This window comes from Acinonyx jubatus, chromosome B3 (assembly GCF_027475565.1).
Source record: "Acinonyx jubatus isolate Ajub_Pintada_27869175 chromosome B3, VMU_Ajub_asm_v1.0, whole genome shotgun sequence".
Lineage (NCBI taxonomy): Eukaryota > Metazoa > Chordata > Mammalia > Carnivora > Felidae > Acinonyx > Acinonyx jubatus.
In genome coordinates, this window is record NC_069386.1 from 83,392,609 (window position 1) to 83,411,911 (window position 19,303).

Consider the following 19,303-nt stretch of genomic DNA (forward strand, 5'->3'; position numbering starts at 1 on the left):
AACAATTGTGAAAATATAATTCTTTTGAAGGATTTAAAATTAACCATGATTTTTAATTCTTTTAACTTTCTTTAAAATTAATAGTGTTTTTCACTGATTACCATCAAATATAGATACATTTCCACAAAAAATGCTCCTGCCATAAAAATCATAAATTGTAAAGCCTAAGGTAACTTCAAGCTATTTTGTTTCAGGCATAGAAGGTATTATCATTCCCATTACACAGATGAAGTAAATAAAGCCTAGAAAGTTCAGTAAATTGTTTAAGATTATCTAGCTATTCAGTGATGAAGGAGAGTGAAAAAAGAGATTAGGACAAAGCCTGCTAGCCTGCTTATTTTTCATTTCGGCACTCTTTCTATTACAATTCAGACCAAGTTATAAGTCTCTGAGAGCAAAAGGAGTAAGATGGTAGCTAGGTCCAGAATATACTGAGTGATCCTACATCCATGGGAAATTCTTCCCATCATTGCTCCTTTGCTGCTATTTCCAAGATTACAAACTTTCTTCCATGTCTGTTAAGAGCAGCAAGGAACTTAGCAATAGACTCCAACTTGGTCTCAGGTATCTGCAATTAGAGAGCATAAATTCCTAGTTGAAAGTTTTTTTAAGCCAGTCTAATTATATAATTGTAGCACTGAAAGGCTACACTGAAAATTAGCTACCCTAATTTTCCATGTTTGTGAGCATCTTCACTTATAAGAAAGTATACCAGTTAATGCATTAGTTCTGTAAAGTGAATCACAGTTTTACTTCTTCAATTCTGCAAAATAACAGTTTAAGATTATAGATACCTACAGTAAAATAAACTACATAAAAACGATGATGTAAAATAGATCTTAACAGCATAAAGGGATAACACAGCATGTCATCAGACTCTAAGTAGTACTGAGAAAAAGGTTTTGCTACAGAAGTTTTTTCTTTAACAACAAAAGTTAACTGGTAAGAAAACTACATATTTACATACATTGTTACTAAGGACTATAAACATATCGCCCTATACAAGTCTCATTATTTTAAAGAGTACATACCAACAGTTTTTTGCCGTACTATACTCCTTGCCTTTTCAGTTCCTGGGGACCCAGTAGTTGTTGCACTTCTCTGTCTCATTGGGGCTTGGCCAGGCTGATCACGACTCCATCCTCTAGAAAATGACTTGTCAACTGAAACTTTCTGAAATTCATGTCCAACTCCTAGAAATGTAGATTTTCAATCTAAGTATACTGTCACCTGATCAATAATCTCTTCAAATTATGTGGGCTACCTTGTCTCAGATCTCAGGTTTACTCACATTGTATTATAAAGTATCAAGTTAAATGCTTGTGTGCTGTTAAGGCTTTTTTGAACCTCATCTTACTTCACATTCCAAAACTGATACAGAATTCTACAAATACACCATCAAAAATAAACTATTATTAAATCCTCTGCCATCCACTTGGCTCCATTACAAAAGAAACATTTGGACAAGCAAAAAAGGTTAAGAGATGAGCTAACCAAAAGCCATCCTGTGGTCGAAGTTAATAAATCTCTTATCTGCCAATAATAGTCCCTTGGGAAATAAATAGCCCAGGAAAAAGTAGTTTGGTCACATAATTAACTACCATGGGCTACTGTTAAATATGAAATGTGACTCAGATATAATCTCTAGCTACCAACTAATTATTAAGAACAAAAAATACTAATACATCAAGGATTATAAAAACACGTATTAACAATATAATCACTATGTCCTGTCCCCCTCCCCCTTTGTAACACTCACTAGATACATAATCTACATCTAGGGAATGTTTGCTTTTAGTTAAAACTAAGAAAATGCTTTCAAAACAATTTTCCAAATAATTCTTTTTAAATAGAGTAATATGAAATCACCTAAACTCTAACAAAAAAATCCCATATAATAAAAAGGAAGAGTATTTTGGTTAATTATTAAAAATAAAATATTTAAGATTCTAAATTATTTATTTAAATTTTAGCTAGACATGTACAGAACACTTTATTTCTCATCAAAATTAGTAATTATTTTAAGTTTCTTCAAGAAAAATTACAAGGCACTTACATGTTTTATTGTTGAAAAGTTTTAAACTTCTGGGTAAATGCAAGAGGGAATAGTTCAGAGAAAACATGACTTTTTTATCCTCACCCATCTCCCTGGCTTCACCCATCTTCCCAGACCAAATTATTTAAGCAAATTTACGTGGAACATCTCTGTGGACAACTCTTACCTTTCCCTTTGTGCTTTTTTTGCTTCTGTTCACTCAGCTTATCCAATGGTAAATCACTGAGATCCAAACTATATAAATTTCTAGCTAAAACTTTAGTTAGTGTTTCCATAGTCAGTGACCACTCAGTGGCTAACTCCTCCCAATAGGTCAATGATGATAATACTGAGAGTAAGTCATCCCATAGTTCTCGAGAGATGTACACATTTAGATTTGCTTTGATCCAGGCAACGATAAGAGTCTATAAAGACAAATAATAATCATGAAATATGTTCAAGTTCAGATATTCAATTATGAAAATATTACCCAAAACAAGCAGAATTTTAAACCACATAATACCCATGATGCTTTCTTGGTACATAATACTTGTAAAAGTAATCATGCAACCATTAGCATCTACTATTAATTTCTTTTCAACAATGGCCAACTCCCAACATTCTAAGCAATGTGGGCAAGTTATCAAAACTGAAAAGAAATATCCCTAAAGTTGTAACTATCCTTCATGCTGTATTGCATTAATGTTAAATAAAATAAATGCTGCTTAAAAAGAGTCTCCACACTACTAAGTGTTGAAATTATTGACTAGTTAATGGTTACTGAGCTAAATTAACCAAAACCTACAGTCTCAAATTGAAGATGAAAATCAGTATATAACTTGAATATTCCAAAAAAATAAGTTTATTAGAGATATACTTAATGAAATTTCCTGAAAAATTGTATGTAAACTGAAGAATTAAATTAAGTTTAATTCTGAAGACACCAGAAGAATTAAAGGTGTTCTATAATAAATCCAGTCATAGAATAAAAAATTTATTAGTTAAAGGGCAGAAATTTCTGATCAGCCATTACTCCTAAGATTATATGGATTTCTACTAAAGATAGAACCTCCTACTGAAATAAGTCATACAAGTTGGTATGTACTCCTATTGAAAAAAGATTTTTTGAAAGCTTCACTCTATATTTTATACTAAAAATTTCACATGTTTATACTTTAAATATAAGCTGAAAATGAGCAGAGCTTATAGTATAGAAAATAACCAGTGATTCTCCATTCTAAATTTAAACATTCACACTACAATAAAGTTATTCCACATAGCAAGCTAAAATTGCCTTCCTATAGCACTCAAAATTAGTTTAGTTCTAACAATTGAGAAATCTTTTTAAAAAGGGCTAATGAAGGGGATGCCTGAGTGACTCAGTAGGTTAAAGCATCCAACTTTCAGCTCAGGTCATGATCTCATGGTTGGCCCCACATCAGGCTCTCTGCTGTCAGCGCAGAACCTGCTTCATATCCTCTATCTCCCTCTCTTTCTGCCCCTCCCCCACTAGCTCTATCCCACTCTCTCACAAAAATAAACACTAAAAAAGGGCGAGGGGTAATGAAGTTAAGAAGAGTTTAGATAATAAATATAACTGGTTTCAAAAGATTATTCACTACAAGCATAAAATTTTAGGCAAATGAGCACATTTAAAAATAGTAATAATTTGAAAGACTATACTTATGGACAAGAATTAGATCTGAGATAGCTTTTATCTATGATATTAAGAACCATTTTATCCATGTATTTGTAGTTAATGTGTCATCTTAAGAATATATTATTTTGCTATTTTCCAAAGAATCCATGATACATTTAAAGTCAGTACTCTATCCTCAGGTTGGAAAACACAGTAATTCTTATTTAATCAAACTACCACTGGTACTTAAGATAAAGACTTCAATAAAGTCTTATAGAAGCAGCACGATAAGTAAGAATTTTTATTATCAACTACTTTTTCACTACTACGGAACAACATAAAACAAAGTTTTGCTTTTCTAACAATGCCAGAGATTTGCAAACTCATAAAGCAAACAATCAGGCCATTACTCATGAAGCTCTCTGGCAGCTTTTTGCAAGCATGTAAATAAATATGCTACACAAGAGAGAAAGTTCAGTATCATTAGCCTGTTTCAATGCTTTTTCACAGACTTGGTATTTCCTTCACTCTGATACTAGGTTGTGAGTGTCTGTACGGCAAATCGCCTATTTAGATAAGCACTTTTAATTTAGTTCTACAAAAGATCCTTTAATGTGAAATGATCTTTAAGTTAAAGCTTTTTTTCCCAAGGAACAAGTACAGGACTCAATGAATCTTATAAAAATACATATCTGACCATCTATTTATCTATCTATTTATTTATTTATTTTTATTGCCTGGAAAAGTGGTCCTGCAAGTCGACCTGCCAAGGTCATATTTTTTTTCCCCTGGAACTGTAGAAAAGCTTGTGATGGCATCTTCAGTACAGACTCCGTGACTCTGAGCAACACAAGCAGCATCTGTTCCCTTAAAGTAAAAAAATTAATTAATGTTTCCTTCTTGAATATGTTTGTTTTTGGTTAACAAATAACTTTAAAACTAATATTTATTATAAAATGTATTATCTTTCCATAACTCAAATATCAAATATCTTTCAAATTTTTAGAATTCTTTAAATGTTAAAATTAAAAATTCCATTTTATAAACTATACCAGCCATTTTAAAACCATTTTTCATTCATAAAACCCTCCCATCAAATAAAAATGTATGCAAAGCTGATGAATTGGAGGTGAGAATGTGGAGACTGCTCCCATGCCCCATCCCCTGAAAATGAAGTAGTGACTGACTTTAGGGAGCTGTCTGAAGAACACTCTAGCTATACAATTTGGTTTTACCTTGATGCCTATTCATCTACTTCATCTTTATAATATGGAGAACAAGTACACATCTAGAAGTGTACCAGGAGCAATGTCTAACTACAAGACATTTTAGGATCAGTAGATCATAGTGATCCTGACAAGTAATCAAGGACCATCCTTTTTAATTTGGCCATTTTTTAACCCTTTATTCTCCTTGTGTACTCCAAGTCAAGCCTATCCTAATATTTTCTCTACCTTGCCTCTTTCTCCTAGATGCTTATTATTAAGACCATAAAACTACCTTATTTGCAGCTGATAATTTGGAAACTGATTCAACCACATGTGAAATGGGTATTTCAGTTTGGGTATACAGCCAGGCTAACAGCCCAATTCCCTATCACAGCCTCCTCTTTGGTTTGTTTGCAAGCCCATTCCAGGCATAGCAATATGTGGGACAGTCCATGTGAGAAATGTGGCAGAGGCAGCAAGAGATCACAGATCTAGATTCGTAATTTTTTGGGGAAGGGAGGGCAGATTAAGATAGAAAAGTATCACTCAGTGAAAAATATCCTACATTTATTAACAAATAAATATATGCATTCATTCATAAGATAGAAATCAAAGTTGCCACATTTGTAATCTTAGGCTTCTAGCTTAGCTGTATGAAATGAAAGCTATTTGAAATCAACTACATATGCAATAAAGTATACATTTTCCAAATAAATCTTACATGATTTGTGGTCAAATCAACACTCACTCATCTATAACCTTTTACTTTGTAATATAATAGTAATGATTTTAATTCATAAAATCTTGTAAATTCAATGTAAATATGTGAGTAATCTCTCATAATACTATCACTTCTAGGGAACTTATAAAAAATTTTTTTTAATTCTAAAATCGTGTTCCATATAGCAGTTCTCTCACTTTAACCTGGCTCAACAGCACTGATATAAAGTACATTAAAAAAAAAAAAAAAAAAAAAGGGGGAAAGGGGGCAGGAGACTAACAAAAGAATGGTCCAAAATAGTACAGTTACTGATTAATCATAACCTAGGCTCAGATGTCATAAGGACCGCAATTCAAATCTCAGCTATGTGAACAAAATTGTGTGCCTAAGAATCACCATGTAAAACAGAGAGATTATCTACCTCAGAGTTGCTACAAGCATTAAGAAAATGCATGTATAGTGCTTAAAGATACCTGGCATAGAAAAGTGTTCCAATTAAGTTAATAACAAACTACTTCCAGATGTAACTATATCAATGTTGCTAATAAAGAATTTTTTCAAAATAAAGTCATTTTTCCACATGCAGCAAAACATATATTAAGCACACTCTTTCACTAAGTACTCCCACTTTTTAAGAATAAGTCAAAGGAGAAAAATGATGTATGTATAAGGATGATCACTGTCTTGTCTCCCCCCCAAACAAAATAACTACATATCCATCAAAAGATGACTGGTTAAGAAAATTATGGTACATGCAAACAGCACAATACTATATTATGACTATGTATATGGTTTGGTGAACCAAATAGTCATCAAAGGGCAAAACAATGACTACCTCTTGAGAGTGAGCTTTGGGGAAACTTTAATTTTCTTTTTACAACTTTTCTTCATTTGATTTTTACAATGAAGATGTATCATTTTTGCAAAAACTGAAGAGCTGCTCTTTTCCCCAAAAGGCCTATTTTTCCATTCAATTAAACAAATATTTATAGTGTACAATACATAAAATTCTATGCTCACAAACATAGGAAATATAAAAACAAAGACAACCAAGATATACTTTTTAGGGCCTCTCAATTCAGAGATAAACAGACAATTTATACAAGTAACTTAGGAATTAAGACAATTTTGACAAGAACTGTAACAGGTATAAACACAGAATGAAAAGAAGTGAAGTGAGGGGAAAGAATGTAAGTAAGGATATGTGGAAAAAGGAAGGTGAAATCTAAGCACAGTTATTACAACAGAAAAACATGGCAAGAATTAGGTATTCTTAAAAAAGGTTCAAGAATGTGTGCAGGAGAAGAGCAATTTGGTAAAGCTGGGAACCGGATTCCATTCTGCAGGGTGGAGTTTAGGCTTAAAAGAGAGAAAAGTAGGCAGGGATCTCACTGTACATGGCCTTGAATGCCAGGTTGAGGAATAAAGCATTCTTATATTTAATCATTTCCGTATACTTTTATTCACACATGCATAATTTCATTTATTCATGAATGTATTCATTTGGGAGAGTGGGGTGGGGGTGTCCACTTTAAAATATAATCCAAGAAGGTTGATCAAAAATGTCTGAGATAAAGTGGAGACTATTGTCATCCTAATTATTACATTAAATATTTCTCTATTCATTAATAGAAGCCTCTACAATACTGTGACAAGCTCTGCTCACAGACACTATCCCTCTAAAAATTATTATATTCATATATACAATCAAAAAAAAAGAATAAATATTTTTTACCAAGTTTTTTTGTCCATTGATACTTGCACAACCATGAACCGATAAATGTTAAGAATGCGTTTACACATATCTGTGTGCTCATCCAGAAGGTTTTTAATTTCATTTGCAGGTTCAAGAAGAAATATGTTTGATGAGTTTATAATAAACACCTAAGACAAAAGAAATAATTAGCTATTCATTATAAAATTAATAGCAAATTTCATATTCAGAGAAAAAAATAAATTTAGATGCTGATCACTGGGTGATCTAGACTATAGGTTAATTCTAACCCTATTTCTACCCCAGCTTGACATTTGAAACTTAAACTCATTAAACAATTGTTTTTATGTTTATCTAGACAAATAAAAAATCACTACTAGGCACCCAAGAAAAATAAACCAAGTGAAAAAAATAAACCAAGTGAAAAACAGCATTTTTAAAAACTGAGAGCTTTAATATAATAACTCTACTGCTGTCATAAAATGAACCAATAAAAGAAAAACTATTTAGAATAAAAGATGATACCTAAATCAAGAACAATTTTCAAAATACCATCTATCCTTTCTTTTCATGTTTACAGGCTAAGTGTGTTTATCTGCTTTGGTAATAACAAACTGCATGAATAGATCATATACTATAGTACTACTAATGAGGATCCATTAATATACATCTTTAATTTATTGTAAAGAAATAAAAAGTTTGTTATAATCAAATAATTTATTGTATTTTGTTATCGAAGACAAAGTTATTATAATGGTTGACAGGTGTGTACAAAGGCTCTTGAGGACACTTTGGAAGCACAGAACATTATATCTATTGTGAACCTTGGACATTTAGATTTTCTACACCCATAATTCTGATTTAAATCTCCTGGATGAACTACATAATAAAACATAGTTGTGAGAAAAGAATATTAAGCTAACTTTAAAATAGCGAAGATGGGGCACCTGAGTGGCTCAGTCGGTTAAGCGGCCAACTCTGGCTCAGGTCATGATCTCACGGTTTATGAGTTTGAGCCCCACATCAGGCTCTGCACTGGTAACTCAGAGCCTACAGCCTGCTTCGGATTCTGTGTCTCCCTCTCTCCTCCCCTGCTCACGCTCTGTCTCTGTCTCTCAAAAAAATGAATAAATGAATAAATTTTTTAATAAATTAAAAAAAAAAGGTGAATAGATGACTTGGTAAGTCTACCAACACGGACCAAGTAGGCACAAATAAAAATTAGACATAAGATAAGGACATAACAATATATCCAGTAGAGAATTTTAACATGATAGTTTCAATGGATAACTTTATTTGAATAAAACTGAAAAATTTTAAATGTATTTATTTTGTAGACAAACATAAATTGCTAAAACTAACTCAAGAAGAAATAAAAAAAGATGCATACATCAATAATCATGAAAAGACCTGGTTATCAAAGCCTCCTTGATTCATCCTTGAACACCAGGCCTAGACACCTTTACTGGCAAAGTTTTGCCTAGCATGGAAGATGATTCCTATTTTAAACACTGTTTCAGAGACAAAAAAAGGAGAACTACCCAATTAATTTTTATAAAACCCTAATCCTGCTCTCAAAAACAGACATGAACTATATAAGAAAAGGAAGTAAGAGACCAATATCACTTGTGCCCAAATAGACAAAAGTACTGAAAAGATAGTGGCAATTCAAATTGATCAAAGTATCATACATATTTTATGACCAAGTAGTATTTACCCCAGAAATTTAAGAATACCTTGACATTAGAAAAGTCTATTAACAAAGAATACCCTATAAACAGACTAAAATGGAAAAAAGGATGATCATCACAATGTACGCAGAAAAAGCATCTAGCACTTACTATTTAAAAAAAAAAACAGCAAACTAAGAAAAAAGGTAAAATTCCTTAATCTGAAAAAGAGCACATATCAAGAACTATAACAAATGATATAACAGCAATTAAACCTAAGAAGTACTGGCAAAAGCCAAGAATAAGACCAAAGTACTCGCTATCACCTCATTACCCCTGGAGGACCCAGTAAGTGCAAAAGGAAAGCTGGAAGTGGGCAGGGAGAGGATACAAAGGAATATAAATATGAATGAATTGTAAAAGGAAAGATAAAACAACTATGAGCAATTTGGGAGAAAAGCAGTCCAGACAAAAGAAAAAGCAAGTTTAAAGGACCTGAGGTGCAAGCCTACCTCGCATATTTAAGGAACAGCAAGGACTATAGACATAGAGTGGAGTGAAGAAGTGGGGAAGCAACTGGGTAATGATGTTGAGAAACAGAACCAGAGCATGTGGAGAACTTCTTACACTCACAGTGATAAAAGAATGTTTTTCTTCTCAAACTTTGCAGACCAATCCTATTGTAAAATACAATATAAACGAACTAACAGGAAAAAGGAAATGAAAAAAACACATATAAAAATATAAACACAAACTTCATCAAAATCAAGAGATATATTAAATGACTTAAGTTTCTAAATTCTTACTCTCAATTTTTTAATTATCTTATAGTTTATGGGCCACATTCTGAGGAGCCTTGATGTAAAGCCTTATAGACCATTAGAAATACTTTTGCTTTTATGCTTAGTGATAATGCAAAACCAGTGGACAGGTTTGAGTAGAAAAATGACATGATCTGACTTAACAGCATCCCTCTGGCGACTGTGTTGAGAACATACTGGCGTGATGGGTGGGCAAGAGCAAAAGCAAGGATACTGATTAGGAGTTTACTGCAATAACTCAGATGAAAAATTATGGAGGCTTGGACACAAGAGGTAGCGTGAGTGTTGAACAGCTAATAGATAGGAGTATTCTGCATACATTCTGAAGATGGCCAGGATTTGGTATCAAATTAGATGTAGGATATAAAAGAGACAGAGGAGACAAGGTGGCTTGAACAACTGAAAAACGTGCTATAAACGAAACAAAGAAAACTGCAGGAACAGCATGTTTGCTGAGCAAGGTGAGAAGCCAAATTTTAGATGCATCAAGTTTGAGATGTCTATTAGATATCTAAGTGAAGATGCTACCTTGGCATTTGAATATTTGAGTTCAAGGCTCTTAGAGTTCAGACAAGAGGTCTCAGACTAGAAACAAAATTGTAGAAGTTGCAGTAAATAGCATTTAAAGCCAGAAGAATGGATGAGATCAAACAGGAGAATAGAAAGATCCAAGACCTGATTCTTGGGCACTTCAACATGAATAGTCAGGGAGATATGAAAAAATCAGTAAAGGGGCACCTGGGTGGCTCGGTCAGTTAAGCGTCTGACTTCAGCTCAGGTCATGATCTCACAGTTCATGAGTTTGAGCCACACAGCTCTTTGCTTACAGCTCAGAGCCTGGAGCCTGCTTCGGATTCTGTGTCTCCCTCTCTCTCGCTCTCTCTGCCCCTACCCAGCTCATGCTCTGCACTCTCTCTCTCTCTCTCTCTCTCTAAAATAAATAAACATTAAAAAATTTTTTTTTAAAAACCAGTAAAAAATTCTGAGAAGTGACCACTGAGTTAGGAGAAATACAGGAGGGATGCTACTCTGAAGGCCAAGTGAAGTTTTAATAGGGAGGGAATGGTCTATTCTGTCAAATGCTCCTGACAAGTCCAGTAAGATTAGGATTGAAAAATGTACATCTGGGGGCGGCTGGGTGGCTCAGTCAGTTGAGCATCCAACTTCGGCTCAGGTCATGATCTCACGGTTGATGAGTTCGAGCCCCCATCGGGCTCTGTGCTGATAGCTCAGGGCCTGGAGCCTACTTCAGATCTCTGTCTCCCTCTCTCTGTGCTCCTCCCCTGCTCACAGTCTGTCTCTCTCTCAAAAATAAATAAATATTAAAAAAATAAATTAAAATAAGTAAAAAGAAAAATGTACATCTGATTTAACAATGTGGAGGTCACATGTGGCCTTGACAAGAACAGTCTGATTTAAAAAATGAATGACTACAATGAACTCCTACAAATCAATATGAAAAAGACAACCCAACAGAATAAGGGAAAAAGCATACAAATAGGCAATTCATAAGAAGATGCTCAATTTCAATGGTGATGAAATTAAATGAAAACAAAGAAACACAAACTTAAAAAAATAAAATAACATTTCACATATATGAGGCAGCAAAATTAAAATCTAACTATATAGTGGGGAAGATACAAGGAAATGAGAACTCGCAGACACTACCAAAGAAAATGTAAATTATTATAATCACATTGCAGGACAATTTGGTAGTAACAGTAAAGTAAGGCTGATAATGTACAACTTCTCCAACCTGGTAGCTCCACTTCTGAGTATACAACCTAGGGAAATTCTCCCACAGAGTACAAAAAAAAAACAAAACAACCCACAACCATATGTAAGAATGCTCCATGCAGCACTATCTGATAGTGAGAAATTGGAAACAACTTAAAAAACATCAACAGAAAAATGAGTTAAGTAAAATGTGAAATAACCATAAATTGCAATACCAGAAAGTAGCTAAAATGAATGAACTACAGCTATGTATCAACAACACATCTCAAAAACACGTTTAATACAAAAAGAAAGCACCAGATGACAGTACACCATGACACAATTTATATAAACTTTAAAGCTGTAATACATATATATTAGGAAGCAAAAGTTAAGGAAAAAACAAAATTAATATGTCCTAAGGATAACTGATAAACATGGGTACTGATTTTATTAAAAAATTATACTGTACACTGAAATACTTAAACATATATTTGAAATACTTAATGATTATTTTATTGTATTTTTAAAAAACAACCAAGAAGTGAACCACCTGCAAAACTGCCTGGGTACCAGCTCGTATGTTTTGTTCTGTGGCTTCTTCGGAGGCATTATGAAGAACATCTTGGTAGGTGCCATTTTTTGTCCAAGTAGAATTTCGAACATGATCAGCAACATCAGTCCCATTTTCCTGAAGAAAAATACCAAGTTTTTCATATTTCATTAAGAATGTTGCAACAAGATAATAAGCTGAAGAAGTAAACTGGAAATTATTGGGTCCTCCTACTAAGCATCTTCTCAAAATAAATGTTTCATTTGATTACAAAAGCAATATATGTTCACTGTGAAAAAGGTTCTTCCCATTGACAAAAACAAAAAGAAAACAAAAAGTCATCCCTAAGAGACAGAGATTTTATCATTTCAGATATAGGGACATTTTTCTAAGGATATAATGTATGGATCTCCGTTCTGTAACTCACACACTTAAGAATAGGATTATATTACATTTCTGTAAAACATAAATTCCATTCTAAAGTAAATGACAGAATCCAAATAACTTATTTTTTAAAAATTTCTTAACGTTTATTTATTGAGAGACAGAGACACAGCATGAGCATGGGAGGGGCAGAAAGAGGGGGAGACACAGAATCTGAAGCAAGCTTCAGGCTCTGAGCTGTCAGCACAGAACCCGACGCAGGGCTTGAACTCAGAAACCGCAAGATCATGACCTGAGCTGAAGTCGGATGCTTAACCGACTGAGCCACCCAGGCGCTCCTAAATAACTTATTTTTTAATGTTTATTTATTTTTAAGAGACAGAGAGCGTGAGTGGAGGAGGTGAAGAGAGAGAGGGGATAGTGGACCCAAAGCGGGCTCTGTGCTGACAAGCAGCAAGACTGACGCGGGGTTCGAATCCATGAACCATGAAATCATGACCTGAGCTGAAGTCGGATGCTCAACTGACAGAGCCACCCAGGCGCCCTTGGAATCCAAATAACTTAAATAAATCAACAGAAAACAGTTTCTATTTGTTTTACTTTAGAGTATTAAAATTCTTATTACCCAAAGACAGAGAATATTAGGTACTTCAAACCACTAAAACTGTATCTTTCTGCCTGAGTGTTAGCTGTCAAACACCTTGCAGACTAAGGAGTTCCTTTAGGTGAAAAGCCACAAAAACAGACTGTTTTGTTCTCTTTTACTTATTAATTTTTGTAAGTTTCTTTCTAACTATTTTCTGCTTTTGGTCATTCCTCAACATCTTCAAACAGTCTCTTGTTTTCTTGAATATTCTGTCTAGAGCTTATAAGTGCAATATGCAGGGGATTTATTAGTCTAATACAAACTACTCTGCCATTACCGAAGTAATGGAAATCAGCTCTGTCTGCACAGCCAACACAATATATCACAGTATACTATACCCCTTGTCTTAAACCTCATAATCCTATGATCAGATATCTACTGAACATTTCTTCCTGAATGACCTAAAAGCACCTCCAACTCAAAATACTTAAAAGTTTATTAACCATGTCCTCCCCATTCTTACCAACCCCTCTAGGCATCATAGGCACCACCACCAAACTTGCTTTTGTAAAAATTCCTAGTCATATGTGAATGGCAACTACCCTGTTGCAAAAGAAATAAACTTGGGACATCTCCCCACTCCTCATTTCTCTCAGCCAATTAATCATCAAGGCATATTGATTTTACCACCGAAGCAGCTCATATCTGTCTTCTCCCTTGTATTTCCATTGCAATTTCCACTGTCCTGGGTACTTATGTCCCTTCTGAACATTGCTAATATTTCTACTAGTCTCCTTGCCTCCAATCTACCTTCCATTCTGGGCTTGACATGATCTTCTGAAATATATAACTATCCATGCCATTCTTCTATTCATAATCCTTCAAAGCCTTTCCATTATCTATAATGTAATCCAAGTCACTACAATGGCATATAAATTCTGGCATACACATATAGTATGTACATACAGAATGTATATATATAATATATATATAGTTATGTACAGTAGATATATTTAGGGTCTCTCACATCTTTGTAGATGCTATTCACACCATGTGGTTCCTTCCCTATTTGTTACATGCACTTCATATTATACTACCTCCTGTATGAAGACTTCTCTAAGCCTAAGTAGAGTTAGGTATTCCCTATTTCAGACTCTAGGATCATAGCAATATTCTTTTATAATATTTATTTTTCATGTTTGTCTTCTTGCTAAACCAGAAGTTATGTGAAGGTAGAAAAGATATCTTTTCATGTTTGTATCTCCAACATTGGTTCTCCATGAGGGTATTACAATATTTTACAGGGCACTCTCAGAGTTTGCTGTCACAAGAATGGAGAATACCACTGAGATTTAACAGGATGAGCCAGGGAATGTTAAACATATTACAAGATGCATGACAGTTTGCACACACACACACACACACACACACACACACACGGTATTACATGTCTTTTAAGTATCTCACAGATACTAAGTGAATAAAAAAACACATGTATAATTATCCTAATCTGTAACAACTCCATTTTATAATTAAAACCAAATTTTAAATCATTATTATATATATTAAATTTATCAGAAATATAAATCAGTGATTTATATTCACTGACAGCTCAGAGCCTGGAGCCTGCTTCAGATTCTGTGTCTCCTTGTCTCCTTGTCTCTCTCTCTCTCTCTCTCTCTCTCTCTCTCTGCCCCTCCCCCACTTGCACTCGTCTCCCTCTCTCAAAAATAAACATTAAAAAAAATTAAAAAAAAAAAGAATTTATGCTTAAAGAATAAATGATACCAGGTACTCAAATTTCACTTCTCTGTCTTCCCTCCTCTTTTTTTCCTCTATGAGTAAACTCCAGTCTCATCATAGACCAGCTTATTCTGCACTTAAGGATTTTTTTTTTTTTATACTGCAATGAGCAATAGTATGAAAATTTCCAAGAAAGAATTCAGAATATTCTGGGTTTGTGATAAGTACCAAACTCCTAGAATAAGGCAGGTTAAGGGAGAATTGTAGTTTGGTAAGCATCCTTAAGGAATATGTATTATAACATTCATTTTTATCTAATGCCAGTTTTATATATTATACCTTTTTTTATTAAAAAAAATTTTTTTTTAACGTTTATTTATTTTTGAGACAGAGGGAGACAGAGCATGAATGGGGGAGGGTCAGAGAGAGGGAGACACAGAATCCGAAACAGGCTCCAGGCTCTGAGCTGTCAGCACAGAGCCCGATGCGGGGCTCGAACTCACGGACCGTAAGATCATGACCTGAGCCGAAGTCGGCCGCCCAACTGACTGAGCCACCCAGGCGCCCCAATATATTATACCTTTTTTACTTAAGTATAATTGACATACAATTATTTATACAAGTTTCAGGTATACAACATGGTGGTTCGACATTTATATACATTATAAAATGATCACCACAATAAGTGGAGTTACCATCTGTCACCTTACAAAGTTATTATAATTCTACTAACTATATCCCCTATGCTGTAGTTTATATCCCTGTGACTATTTTATAATTTGAAGTTTGTAGCTCTTAATCTCTTTCACCTATTTGGCTTATCTCTCCCACCTTTCCTCCCTCTGGCAACCACTGGCTGGTTCTCTATATTTATGAGTCTGGTCCTGTTTTATTTCTTCATTTGTTTTGTTTTTTAGAATCTACATCTAAGTAAAATTAAATGGCATTTCTCTTTCCCTGACCTACTTCACTTAGCATAATACCCTCTGGGTCCATCTGTGTTGTCGTAAATGGCAAGATTTCATTCTGTTTTAGGTCTAAGTAACATCTATTGTGTGTGTGTGTGTGTGTTAACAGAGAGAGCACATTTTCTTTATCTATTCATCTACCAATGGGCATGGAGTTGTTTCCATATCTTGGCTACTGAAAATGATGCTGCAATGAACATAGGAATGCATATATCTTTTTGAATTAGTGTTTTCATTTTTTCAGTTAAATATACCCAGAAATGGAATTAATGGATCATATGGTATTCTTATTTATAATTTTTCAAGTAATCTCCATACTGTTTTCCATAGTGCACCAATTTGCATTCCCACCAACAGTGCAGAGAGTTCCCTCTGCTCCACATCCTCACCAACACTTATTCCTTGTTTTTTGATACTACCATTCTCACATGTGTGAGGTGATACCTCACTGTAGTTTTGATTTGCATTTCCTTAATGATTAATGATGTTGAGCATTTTTTTATGTGTCTGTTGGCCCTATATCCTTCTTTAGAAAAATGTCTATTCAGGGTCTCTGTTCATTTTTTAATCAGATTGCTTGGGTTTTCTGGTGTTGAGTTGTAGGAGTTCTTTATATATTTTGAATATAAACCCCTTATTGGATATATCATTTGCAAATATGTTCCCCCATTCGCTAGGACGCAGTTTTGTTTTGCTGATGGTTTCCTTTGCTATGCAAAAGCTTTTCAGTTTAACGTAGTACCAAACATTTATTTTTGCTTTTGTTGCCCTTGCATGAGGAGGCAGACCCCCCAAAACAAACAAAAGCAAAAACAAAAGCAAAAAAACATTACTAAGACAGATGTCAAAGAGCTTAATGCCTACGTTTTCTCTTAGGAGTTTTATGGTTTCAGGTCTTACACTTGAGTCTTTAATCCATTTTGAGTTTATTTTTGTGTATGGTGTAAGAAAGTGGTTCAGTTTTCCCACACACTTACTGAAGAAGTAGTCTTCTCCATTGTATATTTTTGCTTTTTCTGCCATAGATTTTTAAGTTTATTTTTGTATGCTGTGATTCAACTTATTAGTTTTAACAGTTTTTTGATGGAATCTTTAGTGTTTTCTATGTATAGTATCATGTCATTTCCAAAGTTTTACTTCTTCCTTAACAATTTGGGTGCCTTCTATTTCTTGTTCTCGTCTGATCACTGTGGCTAGGACTTCCAATACCATGTTGAATGAAAGTGGTTAAGAATAGACATCCTTATCTTGTTCTTCCTGATTTTAGAGGAAAAGCTCTCAGTTTTTCATCTTTAAGTATGATGTTAGCTGTGGGTTTTTCATATATGGCTTTTATCATGTTAAAGTATGTTCCTTTTTGCTGAGAGTTTTTATTATAAATGGTTGTTGAATTTTGTCAAATGCTTTTTCTGCATCTATTGATATGATTATATGGATTTTACCCTTCATTTTGTTAATTTGGTATATCATGTTGATTTGCAAATGTTGAACCATCCTTGAATCCCCCAAATAAATAACACTTGATCATGGTGAATGATTCTTTTAATGTACTGTTGAATGCAGTTTGCTAATATTTTGTTAAGGATTTTTACATCTGTGTTCATCAAACATACTGACTTGTAGTTTTCTTTTTTTGTATGGTCTGTGTCTGGTTTTGGTATCAGGGTAATGCTGGCCTCACAGAATGTATTTGGAAGGTTTCATTACTCTTCAGTTTTTGGGAATAGTTGGAGAAAAACAGGTATTAACTTTTCTTTAAATGTCTGATGGAATTTGCCTGTGAATCCATCTGGTCCTGGACTTTTGTTAGGAGTTTCTTGATGACTAATTCAATTTAATTACTAATAATTGTTGTGTTTAGAATTTCCTTTTCCTGATTCAGTTTTGGAATACTGAATGTTTCTAGGAACTTATTCATCTTGTAGGTTGTGCAATTTGTTGGCATATAATTTTTCAAAGTTGTCATATAATTTTTCATAGTCGTCTCATAAATAGCTTTTGTATTTCTGTTGTATCAGTTGTTGCTTCTTCCTCTTCATTTCTGATTTTATTTATTTAGGTCCTCTCTCTTTTTCTTGATAAGTCTAGTTAAAGTTACCAATTTTATCTTTTCAAAGAACCAGCTCTCAGTTTCATCATCTTTTCTATTGTATTTTTAGTCTCTGTTTCATTTATTTCTCCTTTCATCTTTATTTCTTCTACCAACTTTTGGTTTTATTCTTCTTTTTCTATCTAGTTCTTTTAGGTATAAAGTTAAATTGTTTATTTGAGATTTTTCTTGATTCTTCAGGTAGGCTTGTGTTTATACAAACTTCTTAGAACTGCTTTTGCTGTGTTCCAAAGATTGAGGAACGTTGTCTTCGTTTTTATTTATCTCAAAGTATTTTTTTAATTTTTAATTCTTTTTTGAGAGAGAGAGAGCACACATGCCAGCAGAGAAGGGGCAGAGGGAGGGAGAATCTTAAGCAGGCTCAACACTCAGTGTAGAGCCTGATGTGGGGTTCAATCCCACAACCCTGGGAATCATGACCCAAGCCAAAATCAAGAGTTGGATGCTCAATCAACCAGGCCACACAGGTGCTCCCAAGGTTATTTTTTTTATTTCTTTGCTGACCCACTGCTTGTTTAGTCTCCATGTCTTTATGCTTTTTACGGTTTTTCCTAATTTATTTCTAGTTTCATAATGTTGTGGTTGGAAAAGATGCTTGATATGATCTCAACCTTCTTACATTTACTAAGATTTGTTTTGTGGCCTAATACGTGATCTATCCTGCAGAATGTTCCATGAGCACTTATAAAAAACGTGTATTCTGTTCAATGGAATGTTCTGTACATATTTGTTAAGTCCATCTGGTCTAATATCTCACTCAAAGTCTCTGTTTCTTTATTAAGTTTCTGTCTGTTGGGGTGCTGTGCCGACAGCTCAGGACTGGAGCCTGCTTCTGATTCTGTGTCTCCCTCTCTCTCTGCCCCTCCCCTGCTCACACTCTGTCTCTGTCTCAAAAATAAATACACATTAAAAAAAAATTTAATTTTCTGCCTGGACAATCAATCCATTGATGTAAGTGGGATGTTAATGTTCCCTATCACTGTATTACTGTCAATTTCTCCTTTATGTCTATTAATATTTAAATATTTAGATGCTCCTATATTGGATGCATGTATATTTACAAATACATTCTTTTGTTGAATTGCTTCCTTCATCATTATGTAATGCCCTTCTCTCTTTTAGTCTTTGTTTTAAAGTTTATTGTGTCTGATACAAGTATTACTACTCCAGCTTTATTGATCATTTCCATTTGCATAGGATATCTCTTCCATCCCATCACTTTCAGTCTGTATGTGTCATATAGGCAACATACAAATGGGTCTTTTTTTTTAAATCTATTTAGTTACTTTATGACTTTTGATTGAGCATTTACTCCATGTACATTAAAGTAATTACTGATAGGTATGTACTTATTGCCATTTTGTTCATTGTTTTCTAGCTGTTTTTGTAGTTCTCTGTTCCTTTCTTAGTGTCTTGCTATGTCTTGATGACTTTC

The 19,303-nt window shown here is 34.0% G+C and overlaps 1 protein-coding gene across 7 annotated transcripts in view; it reads right to left on the reverse strand.

Moving 5' to 3' along the window:
* RALGAPA1 (Ral GTPase activating protein catalytic subunit alpha 1) overlaps positions 1-19,303 on the reverse strand; it is a 264,118-nt gene that overhangs the window by 166,381 nt on the left and 78,434 nt on the right. For all 7 annotated transcript variants that reach the window (XR_008299366.1, XM_027065594.2, XM_053224366.1 and 4 more), the window contains exons 12-16: positions 12,078-12,215; positions 7,339-7,487; positions 4,412-4,541; positions 2,223-2,460; positions 1,032-1,193 (exon numbers count right to left, since the gene is read on the reverse strand). Coding sequence is in view for 6 of the 7 variants with exons in the window: in XM_027065594.2 (XP_026921395.2) it covers positions 1,032-1,193; positions 2,223-2,460; positions 4,412-4,541; positions 7,339-7,487; positions 12,078-12,215 (817 nt within the window). In the remaining variant the exon portion in view is untranslated. The remainder of the gene's footprint in view (positions 1-1,031; positions 1,194-2,222; positions 2,461-4,411; positions 4,542-7,338; positions 7,488-12,077; positions 12,216-19,303) is intronic.